Source organism: Mastomys coucha, unplaced genomic scaffold (genome assembly GCF_008632895.1).
Source record: "Mastomys coucha isolate ucsf_1 unplaced genomic scaffold, UCSF_Mcou_1 pScaffold20, whole genome shotgun sequence".
Taxonomy (NCBI): domain Eukaryota; kingdom Metazoa; phylum Chordata; class Mammalia; order Rodentia; family Muridae; genus Mastomys; species Mastomys coucha.
In genome coordinates, this window is record NW_022196903.1 from 8,507,825 (window position 1) to 8,522,249 (window position 14,425).

General features: G+C 38.5%; 1 protein-coding gene across 1 annotated transcript in view; it reads right to left on the minus strand.

The window, feature by feature from the left end:
- Thsd7a (thrombospondin type 1 domain containing 7A) overlaps positions 1–14,425 on the minus strand; it is a 380,717-nt gene that overhangs the window by 214,715 nt on the left and 151,577 nt on the right. The window contains exon 2 of the mRNA XM_031381188.1: positions 6,661–7,492. Coding sequence (XP_031237048.1) covers positions 6,661–7,492 — 832 coding nt within the window. The remainder of the gene's footprint in view (positions 1–6,660; positions 7,493–14,425) is intronic.

Sequence of the window (14,425 nt, forward strand, 5' to 3'; positions counted from 1 at the left end):
GTTAACTATAAATTCAATCACAAATTTTAAGAGAAATGCACTATAATTAACAAATGATGTTAACTGGGGACTTGAACACAGAAAAGCAGATACCCTGCCTCATAATTTAGACCACAATAGGTATCTTGGATAGAGGACTAGTTAAGTGGAGAATATACGCTTCTAGCCTTTGTTTTCATCATTTGGGTACTCTAGTGTTCTGAAATGAAAGTAAACGCCCATGGCAGAAGGAACATGAATGGGCCTATGTTTCCTTCTAACTAATTGTAGACAAATATATGCTTTACTTATTTCCTACTATTGCACTCTGGGCACAGGCAGTGTGACAATGAAAACTAACACAGTGGCTATGGAGAAACTTTAGAAACAGTACAAAGAGCTAATCTACTCAGAATCAAAGACAAGTTATCTGGATTATTTATAATGGTCACATTAATGAATTGAAATATGTCAATATCTGTTGAGAGTTTTAATATACTTCCTTCTTAGTAACTGCACCACACACACACACACACACACACACACACATACACAAACATACACACTAATGTAGTTTGACTCACAACCTAAGTAAGGTGTTGGGAAGATACAATTTGGTTCAATTCTTGTTGTACAACCAGTGGGGCCTTACATTTATCCCAAGAACCCATCTGAAATCAGTGGGCATCAGAGTCCACATTTGTAATCATGGTGTTGGAAAGGAAGAGACAGATGGATCCTTAGGGTGTGTGGCCAGTCATTTTAGCTTAATTATCAAGCTCCAACCCAATGAGACATTCTGTCTCATAAATAAAAGTGACAATACCTGAGGAAGGACACCTGAGGTTGATCTTCTAGCTTCCATGTGCATTCACAAATGTGCATGCTTACATTCACATATGAGTACATATGCATAAATACACATAGTAAAAGAACTTTGTCAAACGCAAAATAAATTCACAATGTTCTCAAGCTATTATTTTCTAATCTCTTTAACTTAAAGCTTAATTATTCTAATTTTATAGTATAAAATGCTTTTATAACTTCGTGTTTGTATCATATCAATAAATAACACATACACACGCATACCTTCAGACATACTTGCACCTCATTGCTAATAAATATAGAGATATTTGTACCCAGAAGACATAAAGTACAAACACTTAAACTTTGATATCTCTCTCTCTCTCTCTGATCTCAGATCCAAGTATTGGATCTGTTAATGTAGAAATTAAGCAAAACAGAGATAAAGGAGGTCCACTTATCCTTAAGACAAAGGGTTTTAGAAGAGTTTACAGAGCAAACACCCATCCCCAAGGAATGCATGTTTCCAGGAGACATCCCCTGGAGAGGGGATTTCCCCCACCCCTCCTGCGCATGACAGGTATCTTATCCTCACCTGGAGGAGAAAGGTCAATAGGAACTAAAGAACAATGAGGAAGATAAAGTATAACCAGCCCATGTTGTAAACTGTAGCCAGCCCACGTTGTAAGCTGTAAAACTCTGTTCTGAAATGGTATAAAAACTTAGAGCTTTGTTTCCTCGGGGTTGCTCTGGTCTCAAATACAGAGTGAGCCTAGTATACTAGTTTTAATTAAAAAATTAACCTCATGTAATCACAGTGGCCTCCTTCCTGATTCTTCACGAGTGGGGTACCCACGCCAAATATAACATTAATAACTGGTATTTTAAGATAAAATAGGAATCAAACATAAAGACATTAATTTTGGTGACCAGCAATATAAATTTCTGATTAACAATTAAATACAGCAAAAGTTGTGTTACAAAATTTCTGAGTTAAAAGAATAATAATAATAACCAGAAAGCCACATAAAAATAATTGTCCCTGCCATCTGGCATGTGGTGGCTTATTTCCTAGAGATATAAACAAGAATGAAATTAATAACAGAAATCAGAGACTTGTAGGTCAGCAGGGTAGTATTTCTACATGTTACTATATTATTCTGGTCTTTATTTGTTCACTGTTTGTATTTGTACATGTGTTTGCTTTATGCAATTTCCCCAATGTGGGCTAGTTCTACTTCTTTTGATTTAACCACCAAAAATCCTTTGCAAACCCAAATTCATTTGTATTCCTTCAGGAATCTCATGGGCAGAATTTCCCACAGCTCTTGGCAATGTTTCCAAGGGGCTGGTAATTAACGACTAATTGCCTTTGTTAGAAAATGTGACAAAACAAAGTGCATTTAAGTGGAAGGTATTTTCAAAAGTTGCCAAACAGCTTCCACTAGCTGTGTTTTGTTTTACTTACCGCACACTTGCACACTTCCTTGTACTTTAATATGCAGATGAGTCTTTCCTGCAGCAAGCATCCTTCTGGAGTGAAGAGGCTCTTGGAGAATTGTGGGATTAGGACTGAGCTCACTGGAGGCTGGAGTTGGCTGCCTGCCCTTGTGGCTCTCCCTACCATCATTTTAATGTGTGAACAGTGGCTTCCCTTCCAGCTTTGGAACACATGGTTTTTTAATAGTTTTGATTTTTTAGAGAAATGTTTGATATACCATCTCATTGATTCCTAGCTCTAATAAGAGTCTATTTAAACCTGGCTAAAAAGTCACTGTTACACAGGAAGAAATATGTGTTCCTCACCAATAGATGGTCACAACTTTAATCTCTACCATTGTATAGAATCCAGTGTGCCCATCCAATTGTTTTAAATGTGGATTCCCAGATATCCAGATCCGAAAGTATCCCAGTAGGATGACATTTGTATACATGTTCTCCTGAGGATATAGACCAAACTTTATGAGAAGCAGGCAAATTGATTACTAATTTCTCCTTATAACTATAATATACAACATTTGACAGCCTGACAAGCTGAAAGTGAGTATTGATGTTCAAGCTTAACCTTTAACAATTTTTAAACAAAACCTAAGCTGTTTGAGCAATTCTTTTTACTAACCCAGTCCCTGCCATATATAGGAAGGACATGCCATTCCCTTTGACACAGGAGAAACTTGAAGTCATAAAACTGATGCTATAAAGGATTTGCTAATAAACTTGCTTAGGAAATATTAAGTTATATAGAGTAGTATTTACCTAAAAAGGACAGCCTCCAATATGACCAGAAGATAAGAAGTGTGCTAACCAGGCTGGCTAGAGACTGAGAAAGAACTTTGTACCACAACTGAAGTTTCTGAGAACATTTATTCGGAAGATGAACCTTCAACTAGGCTCCATTCCCATAACAAAAGGAGACAACTGTGACTTACAACTAGCCATTAGGCCCATCCCCATATCAATGTCATGCCTCTAAGGGGCAACTCAAGTGGGCAGCTCACAACCACCATTAAGTCCTGGCCTGCCCTTTAGTTCCTTGTGCTCTTATCAGGAAAAGCATTATTCTGCCAGGTTGCAAGATGACTCTAGGTAACAACTTATTTAAAAGCAAACAAACAAACAAATGAACAAAAGCAACCTTAGTATATATAAGAAATATTTCTAACAATTATGTTTGCTGTGTAAATTGTCCATTTGCCTACATGAACAGATTTGCACTTTCTTGTTTCTGTTTAAATGTTCAAAGTGAAACTTGGGGATGGGAAAGGAAAGATTTAAGGATGATGTCATATGTGGAATGCATAAACCTATCGTGTATGCATATAAGTCAGTAAAATCTATTTGTAGCTGGTTGCACTTTGAGCATTAGCCAAAGACAGATCACTCAATTTTTAAAAAGCTTTTCCCATTATTAATTTCTAAGTGTGCACAGTGAATTCTGACCAAGAAAGCATATTTTTTCTATAACAGTGAGAATTCAGGTGTCTGTGGAAGTTCATGGAAGGGCAAGACACAATGGATGTCCAAGTTTCTTATCTCTATTACATCTGTTACATCTTATCAATGTTACACTGTCCAAAACCTCTGCATCAGTGGAGGTCTGAAACTGAGACTTTCTTACTGCCATTGTCTGGCCTCATTGAGAGAAGATACACCTTAGTGGGGTGGGGGTGAGGACATTCTCTTGGAGACGGGGCGTGGGGGGGCGTGGAAGGAGGGGAGATATGGGATGGGGAGCGGTGGGGAACAGACCAGGAGGGGGATGAAGTCTGGACTGTAAAAAGGAATTAAAGAAAAAATTATATATATAAAAAAAGAATGAGCTGTGGTTGCTGTTCTGAGCTCTACTGATTGACATTGATTTGAAAGCAGGGTGTATGGCTTTGCAATTTAGGCAATTTAGCAGCAATTCTTTGAAACATATTATTGGCTCCTAGAGAAGTTCCCAAAATTCTTAGGATTATTTAGCCAAGTTCTTTTAGTTACTGGAACAAACTATTGCTAGTCTTTTTTTCTTTTCTTTTTTCTTTTTCTTTTTCTTTCTTTTTTTTTTTTTTTTTTTTTTTTTTTTTTTTTTTTTTTTTTTTTTTTTTTTTTTTTTTTTTTTGGTTTGTCGAGACAGGGTTTCTCTGTATAGCCCTGGCTGTCCTGGACAGGCTGGCCTCGAACTCAGAAATCCACCTGCCTCTGCCTCCCAAGTGCTGGGATTAAAGGCATGCACCACCACTGCCTGGCTGCTAGTCTTATTCAATTATTTCAACTTCTTATATCATAAAGAAAGAATGAGATGAAAATTATTTTAATTTCAACGATTAAATCCCTGATTTGTGGTTCCTTTAATTCATGTCTTAGTATAATGTCTTCCTTGACCAAGTAGTGGAAAGTTTGAACAAAATGTATATAATGCTGCAAGTGACTGACAAAATTCCCCATATTTTAAGTATATTTGCCTAATTCACACAACTGATATGAATATTAGGCTTGATGCAATAGAAGCTACACACCTAACTACACTTTTAATGGAGTGGTCAACATTAATTTAAACCTCTATTGAATGATAACCCAGTGACAGCAAGAATCAACTCAACGTTGCCCTAGAGGCTCATTCAATTGCTCAGTGGAAGCCAAGCCACTATGATAACTACTACTTCAGGGAAAGGGATTGAAGCCATCAGAGAAAAGACTGTCATAAAAGAACCATAGAAGTGGATTGAAATGCATCTATATGGAGGTTCAAGCACACACACATACATGAAATGAACCTAGTGAATGGAGGCCAGGAAAACAGATAACAATCAGCAAAGTAAGCAGAATTGGGAAGATGCTATGAAGGGGCAATGTGAAATGAAATGTATGGATTAAAGGAGGGAAAGAGAGGAAAGTAGGCTCAAAACAGCAAGTAGGACTGTGGCAGATCAGTGGTAGGGCGCTTGCCCAGCATAAGCACAGCCCAAGGGTCAGAATCTATTACCATAAAATGATGAACCAATAAGAGGCAGCCAGACAATAATATTATGAGAGAAAGGTTTTTGTCCTAGACGAATGGATCGTGCCTTTTTATTTACTCTTTCACTTAAGCTATAACCTCTTCCAAAGAGGTTCTCACCAATATGTGAAAATAGACAGTAATCAAGTCAATAAACAGGAAGAGGTGAAGAAAAGACAGAGAGCATGGGAAGGAAATACGCCAGTCGGTTATTTAAGGAAGCAGAAGGCACCCCATACAATCTACTAGGTTTCTAACCTCCAAAGTAAACAGGAAATTGTAATCTTTACAAGATTTCCAGGGGCAAGAAGAAACAGTCTCTAGCTGCTCAACAAAGCCATATGGGGTTGAGGCATCAGTGACATTTATCTTATGGTTTTAATCAAGAGAACAGACTGCATGATAACGAAGATGGCACACCCGATGTCAATGCTACAATAAATAGGGTATAAAATTCTGAGTGATGATCCTATAATTTCTTAGGTTCAGTCCAAGTCATAACTTCATAAATATTTCAGGAAAGGCAATTATGCAAATGATACAGATAAGCCACTCCCAGATAGTCTGGCTTATCTACGAGCACAATTTAGCCATTCCAGAGAACACCATACCCTTCCTATCATCCTCAATTAATAACACTTTCACAACAAATGAATCATACATGAGGTGGCTTCTCATAATGTAGTCATTACGTACTAGAAGATAATCTGCCAAATGATTTCCATCTAGGAATTGCTGCCAATTAATTACATTTTCAAAGCTAGGCCACTCCTGGCTAAATACCTTCTACTACCTTATTTCCTGCTGCATCCTATTTGCTTCTCTGGAGAGAGTTACTTTGTTTTATAAAATGTGAGAGAATATTATTCTTAGGTATGGTTCCCCAGGTAGTTGTTAAGAGCAGGTTTTGTTTATAGGGTAATTCTGAAAATGCTATAAACTTGGGAGAGATTACAAGTGTGCTTTATTCGATTAACTCACTCAGATAAATATCTGTATTCAAAATCCCAATACTCCAAGCTCCAAATAATTTTACTTTCTTTTCTTATGGGAAAAAAAAAACTGCTTAAAGAAGCAGTGTTGTTCTTTTTTTGTGGTGGTGCTGGGAACTGAAGTTTGGTTCTAGACAAGTGCTCTACCATTGACTCATGTGTCCTCCCTTAGAAGCTGTATTTTGTCATAGAGAATCAGTCGTAGGCTAGGAAACCTTTAGATAGGGTGGGGTCTACACATGGACAAAATAAAGCCACCACCAGGAGATCTACCAAAGCTCATAAGCCTTGCAGTAGGGAATAACTGTCACATGTTTATTCCATGAATCAGTACTGTGAGTTTGAAGTCCCTATTGTTTCTGGACACAGGAGATGGGTATGTTACTGGTAATTAGACTTTACCTGAGGTCCGCAGATTTCCCAGTCCTGTTTAAGCACATCACGTCCCTGGTCTGATACCCAATCTGGATATCCCAGTATCTGTTCTCCTGTCTGTTTTGTCTGTTTCTGTTTCTCTTCTTCTTGATGAGCTCACGGGCCTCCGGGTCCTTCACTGCTTTTCCTCTCTCCTTCTCTCTCTCCTTGTTTTTGCCACGACGTCTGACTTGTCTGGCTTGACGTGAGTGTGGTACTGAGCATGCGCTCCAGGGCCCCACCTGCAAGCTATACATGCTCTCCTCTGCCTCGCAGGGGTTGGACTGGCACACCTGGAACTCGGTGAGGTTGGGGCAGCCAGAGCCTCCAAACTGAGGCGGTGCAACCACATGCCTAGTGCGGTGCTGCAGGCCACTGCCACAGGTCCTGGAGCACTCAGACCAGGGCGAGAACTCAGACACGATGCAGTCTTGCTGGCAAGGGATGAGGCAGGCCTGTTCCAAGAGGGGCTTGGGTTCAAAGTACTCGCAGATGATGTCCTCTGCTGGAATGTCCTTGTCCTTCTGGATGCACATTATCTCTCTCACCTGGATGCCTTCCTCCCCCTTCACGCATTCTTGTGCTTTCTCCAGGCTTTTTGAAATCACAGGCTGACACTTATTCCAGGGTCCCAGCCTCCAGTCGTACAACTCTTTGTGCCAGTCACACACTTTGAAACAGTTTTGCTGGTTACTGGGTCTCACAGCCTGCTTGCAGTTCGTGTGTAACGTTGTCCAGCCTTCCACGTGAGCACACCACACAGCCCGAGTCTGGATGCCACCCGGACCACAGTCATCTCCCATGCACCTTCCCCAGGGACCTATAAAACGGCACAAGAGTTAGTTAGCAGGGCTGCAGGCAGAAAGTGACATGCTATTCCCATTTTAGAAAGATGTCTCTAGCCTTAGTACATTAACTTCCCGACATCTTATAAAGTAGGTCTCTGAACGAGACGAGACTGGAAAGTAACGCTTGTCCCTGAGTACTTTCACAAGAGGGAACTGTGTCAAGGAGTCTATATAAGGTAACAGCTGGGGCAATTTCACTTCGGGGCCTTCGGGGATTACTAAAAGTTTGCTTTGATTCATTTCCTTTATTTCAGGTAGATAGAGATTGTTGCTCATAAAGGGCATCAGGAACTAGTCACAGTGAAAACCCATTACTCTTGCCTCACACCCTGAACTCTTGCTTTAGTAAGTGGTAAAGAAAATGGCCCCTCATGAAAGCCTTTTCCTCAGGCTTTCTCTGCCTGGGCAATTAACTATTTTGCAGAAAATGCTCTCCCTTAGCTGCTTTTTTACTGTTGCAGGCTACGTTGAAAGAAGTCTAATGGCTGTGTACAGTGTTGCTGATAGAATTTAAAGTGGAACTTCCTGGTAACTAAAGCTAAGAAATCAAAAACCTTTTGTGAAAGGGTATTTGCCATAAATAAAAAGAAGCCTCAGTGAATTGTAGAGATGAGTAAAGACATTTAATAAGCTCAAAAACAAAACTTCTCAGGAGTCTGACTTTTGTATTGAGCAATGACTTTGATTTCTTTCCATTAATTCATTTGTTAAATATGAATAAGTTGGTATTTTATGGGACATTTGAGCCAGTTGTTTGAATATGAAAAGGGGTTTGCTATTCTAGAACAGTTTTGTTTTTTAAGTTGGCATGATCTTTCCTCCCTTTCTTCTTTCTCTCGTTCTTTCTTTCTTTCTTTCTTTCTTTCTTTCTTTCTTTCTTTCTTCTTCCTGCTGCAAATAGATTCTTCTCTCATAATATACATCCAACCACACTGTCCACACTTTGTCCTCTTTCCACGCCTCCCAGCCCCAACACCTCATCCTGTCTCCTATACCAACTCCCCCTACCCATTTTCATTTCAGAAAAGAGCAGATCTCCAAAAAACAACAACCAAACAGGACAAAACAAGATACAATAAGGCAAGGTGAAATCCCTCCTACTGAAGCTGGACAAGGCAACCAAATTGAAAGGAAAGATTCCCAAGAGCAGCCAAAAGAACCAGAGGCACACCTGCTCCCACTGTTAGGAGTCCCACAGAAGCACTGTGCTAGCTGACATAACTTATACACAGAGGACCTGGTGCAGACCCATGCAGGCACCATCTTTGCTGCTTCAGTCTCTGTGAGCCCATATGAGACCTGCTAAGTTGATTTGGTGGGCCATATTCTCTTGGTGCCCTCAACCCCTCTGACTCCTACACTCTTCATCTCCCTTCAGGTTCCTAGAGGATCAAGCTCAGAGGTCTGATGAGATCTCTGATTTAGATGCTCTCTCTGCATAATGTCTGTCTGTGGCTTTCTGCACCCACTCCTATCTGCTTCCAGAAGTAGCTTCTCTGATGATGGCTGAAAAAGGCACTAAGGAGACCTGTCTTATCTATTTCTTTTCCTAAGACAATTCATACTGTTTTCAAGGTGTTCACAAATTCTGGTATATTAAATTAAGAATACATTTTAGAATTGGGAGTAAACACAAAGGTCACATAAACACGAGAGTTTCAAACTGTCGTCATGAAAACAAGGACTTATTTGATGACCCTTGATTGTCATCAGCAAGTTCTCAGGAGGTAAGTTTCACATGGTGGTCATAGGGTTCCTTAAGACAGACAGACAGGCACACACACACACACACACACACACACACACACACACACATACACACACACAGTAGTCCTTTTCCCTCAGACCTACATCCATAAGAAAAGGTCTGGCTTTACATTTATTTTTATCCATGTCTAGATTATGCATAAGGTTTTGTCTGTAAGATGCTGAAGGAAGGAAAAAAAGTGAAAGCCATTAAACTAGGCAAAAGACTCATTCTGTGCCTCAGAAAAATGGGACAGGAAACAGGCTGGTTCTTCTAATTCACATCTTGAATAAACAATAAAACCAGCTGCATTTTAGACCCAGCTCTTCTGACACTTGGACGCCAATAAAGCCTAAGTTTAGAGCTTTAGGTTATGATGCTGCCCTCTGTGTAGAACACCAAAGGCCCTTCCTCCAGCCTTTGAGCAGGCTAAACAGACCTTAAGTGTTTGCCACAGTTGGTCTTTCGCCTACCTGGCTGACCTAGGCTGGAGTCTTCTGCTTTGCCACACCTGCAATTTCCTATAGGAACAGACTGCCTGCTGAGCTTGCTTTGCAACATAATCCAGCTGAAACAAAGGATGGGTCTGCGGGCTCTCCCTGTATAAATACAATGCTAAATATTAAACTTTGAGCCTTGATCAGAAACCTTTGTCTTGGGTTCCTCCTTCTTTCACCTGCCTCCCTTTCAGGTATAGCCAGTTCAACCAAAGCTTCTGGACAGCTACAACAGCTTTAATTTTAGTTTCCTCTCTCCATTGTGTTTGACCAAAACTGTCATCCTATTTCCCACAGGAAAGGCATATTTATATTCGACTCAAGGCTAAACTACATGCTGCTCGGTTGATATTTTAAAGCCTGGGTGCCTTGTGCTAACTCAGAATCTAAATCCAAAATGCAAGATGAATTTTCTCTCTTTTTTCTTTTTTGTTTTTCTTGAGACAGGGTCATTTACATTTTAGAGCAGCCCATCCTTGAACTCACAAGAGATCAGCCTGCCTCTAACTCCCAAGTGCTGGGATTAAAGGAATGTGCTGAGAATTTTTTTGATGTACCATTATTTTCCATCCTTGACAATAATTATGAGATTAGACCAATTAATCAATGTTTAGTATTTTATACCCAGAATAAAGCCAAAAGAAGAATTTTGTAGAAAATGTTGGTAGTATTGACCCCACTATAAAGACTGGTAAATTGGCTTTGCATTCCTTTTCATAAAGAGACATGAAAAAAATTGATTCCCCTCAGGGCACCAATGAAATACCAGAGAAAGGGTTCCACTCAAGGCTAGTTTGGTGAACTAATGAGTTAGTTATTCCAATAACATTTGAATACTCTTATTCTGCTTAGAAACATGGCAACAAAATGACTCAGTGACATACTGCTATATCCATAGATCAGTGTATCATTCAGCCCTCATTAGAGAAGTTTCTAATGGATGACCCATAACTACACAGGGTGAGACAGATGAGAGAATTTGAGCACAAAGTCCTAAACTGGATATTGAATGTCTTCTTCAAGCTCTCCTCTCAAGGTTTAGGGTCTATGTGGAAGAGAAAGATTGTAGTAGCCAGAAGGGATGGATGGCGCCAAGGCAACAGGGTTCTCCATACACAACAGAAATGATTCTTATATGAGCTCACAAAGAGGTTGCCAGTATGCATAAGGGGTCTTAGCAAAGAGTAAGTAAATACAGGCTCCCACCCATAAGAAAGCTATCTGCAATTGATACCCAATGGCAAAGGCAAAATCAAGTTTCTCCAATGGAGTCTCACTGTATTTGTAAACTATACTTTAGGTTAAGCCCATGCTCATGAGTACTTTGATGTACAGAAACATATGACATCATTTATTGTGAATCTAACTTACTAGAAAACTAGGAACATTTCTGTTTCATACTCTTTTGTTAAATTTTTAATTAAAAATTTCCATTGTATATATTTATTGAACATGGTCCTGTGGTACATAAGGAAACTCATATAAGCATGTGATATGTGTTTGATTTTATTTTTTGATGTATTTAATATCATACATATATATGGACCATCTTTCACATGTGTTTGATTATATTTATGAATATAAACTTTGCATTGGCACTAATTTAATGGATAACTAGTTATATTCCATAGTTTGTATTTTTCAAGATATTTCAATCACTAAACAAAAGGGCATTAAAAGTACAAATATGGTTCATATTCAGTACAGATTCTTCCTAAGTGACTCCTCACAGATAACACTATTCAGTATTACTCATACTCACTCTGAGGACTAGATGATAGCATATTCTACAAAACTGCAACAGAGAGTTCAACTATAATGAACCTAAAGAAAACCATGCAAAATGCAAAAATGCAAAAGCAGATGTGGCAGTACAATCATTATTAAAGAACCCATCTGCCTTGCAGGCTCTCACTGCTGTCTTATCTTTTCATTGCACCTTAGGTATTGCATTGTGTCCAATTAAGTACTCTCATGAAAGATCAGATTTTCACAACACTATACCCAATGAATGGCTGTCTACTTATGCCCTCCAAGCAGTCTTTAAATAATCACACACTGCATAGAATGAAGACCACATCTAAAATTGCCCTTGACAACCAAGCAAAGTTAACCCAATTAACTACTCTGTTTCTTAGAGCACACATGGTTTAAAATACAGCTTGAAAACAAAGTATGCAAATTCTATTAAGGGAAACACAAAGTTCACTGCCAAGTATGATGTGAGACAGTGACACACAGCATCGAATATCTATGCACAAAGGTTAAGAGTTATCCCCACAGCTAACATTACCTTGAGTGAGAAGACGTGGAGATGAGGTGCAGTTTGTATGTGCTTTCTAATAAGAACAAGAAAAATTTCCCATGGGTCAAAATTTGCTTCAATTCTTTTTGTTCATGATAATTTAGAGGAAGTTGGAATCTAATTGGGCAAATGAATAATAAACAGCTTTCTCCTTTAAGGCTTGGATACTATCACTTTATGAATAGAAATGTCTCCCTGTGTGCAGATTTGTAGGCCTGTGTTTATTCACTATCATGCAAAATCTGTCTAGGATTTAGGTCAATAAATATGTGTCAAAAACTGAGCTTGACAGATTTTATGCAAATCTGCAGAGAAACATTAGTTGTCTTATTTTATCAAAAATAAGTTAAAGCAATTGTTTGTATTCTCAAAGAATTTATTCATTAATACAATTACAAAACAATTATTTCCAAGTAGAATGCATGTAAAATTAAGTAACACTGAGACAAAAAAAACATTATGTGAATGGTACTTGACTTTGTTTCCATGCAGCTAGTATATAAAATGCAATTCTATACCAACTTTGAAAAAAATTCAGAAAAAAATAGATTATTTTATTTTACTAGGGAGAATTTTATAGCACATCTTGTTTTCTTCATGTAATTCAAATTTCTCTATTTCATTTGACAAAAGATGAGCTACTAAATTCAAAATTAGCAGTTTTTTAAACAAGTTCAACACTCTCTTCTTCTAAGACTGTTGATTTTATATGTCAAGGGCATTAGAACCATAAAAGGTTGAGTCCATAATAAAACCATGTTATTGACAGGTGGCCAGCAACTGTTCTAAAGAGTCTTATAAAAGGTAAACACTATTAAATGAACAAGAGAAAATTATGCAAACTATTCTCCATTCTTGTTTGCTATAAAACTCTTAAATGAGGCAGGTTCTTATTTGGCTAAATACATCTGCATCTTTAAAATGAGACAATATGTTTTCCCTCTTGAAGGTGATTCAGGACCAGCATGTCCTGGCTAGCACAAGGTCGAAAGCACCTACTGAGCTTTTTTATTCATGATTCCCATGTCTTGTTTGCTATAAAATATTATGTTTTAAAATTTACAGATAGCAAAGTGTATCCATTTGTTTTTTACTAAAGCAGAGTGTGTAAAAAATATACAGAATTGCTGCTAAATAAAGGATGTCTTTCTCAATCCTAAAAAACTTCATACGTTGCTGTCAACCTACTGGGAAATTACATACATCTACATATCTATACAGGATTGAGATAAATTTGTTTCATAATCATCATTTACACCTCATAATTTACATAAAATAATTTCATTTCTCTATATGCATACAGATTTAACTACTCAAAGTCACTTAATCTGCTTTTCCATGTTTCTACCTAACCTATGCTTTTGTAATACTTTTCTCTATCACTATGTCATGCCTCAATTGATATTCTCTCAAAGGACAACTATTTTCCAATCAGTTTGGTATTAGAAAGAACACTAAGATGAGTGTATGGTAGAGTAGACACATGATTTGGCTCAAAGCTTTGCAATTTCCAGCTCTTCTACATGATGTGCCCATGCAAAGTGTACCAATTCGCCCTGCTAACGGCAATTTATGAAGACATCCCTCTCTCCTCTCGATAACTGTTGATCCAAATATGGATTCCTGCTGGCATAGTTCTATGTTTATTTCACCTTCTACCCACACTTGGTTTATTTTCACACTGGTCTTTTGAGTACTGCTATCTCCAAAAAAAGGCCTGAAACCATCTCTGTGATTCTCAGGGTCTTCCTCAGAACAGAAACACAAGCTTGCATACCCTGTCCTCACTGGAACATGCCAGGAGATTTGTTATAAAATACAGTTGTTTGTGCTTCAATTGTCTGTTTTGAAATATTTTGATAGCCATAAATACAAAGGTCATCTGTGCATCTGGTATGGCTCTTAGCCTGCTGGACTTCTCACTTAAAGAGTAAGGGGACTGCTTATTCTTTTGTCTGCTCTTGGGACTCTTTTCCTCCTATGGGGTTGCCTTATCCAGCTTCAGGATGAGGGCTTTGTCCTTGTCTTATTGTATCTTGTTTTGTCCTGTTTGGGTTGTTGTCTCCATGAGACAAGTCCTTTCCTGCAGAGGAAACAGAGGAGCAGTGGATCTAAGGGAGAAGGAAAGTAGCAGGGAACTGGGAGGAGTGGAGGGAGGGAAAACGGCGGTTGGGATGTGTTGTAGGAGTACATTTTCTTTAAAAAAGAGGAAGAGGAGAAGGATGAGGAGGAAGAGGAGGAGGAGGAGAGCTCATAGCTCCTTTAACTTGAATTTTAGTTTTATTAAATTTAAAGTATAACTCTCAAATGACAAATCAGTTTGGTGGATATGGAGCAATTACCATGGAAGTCAAAT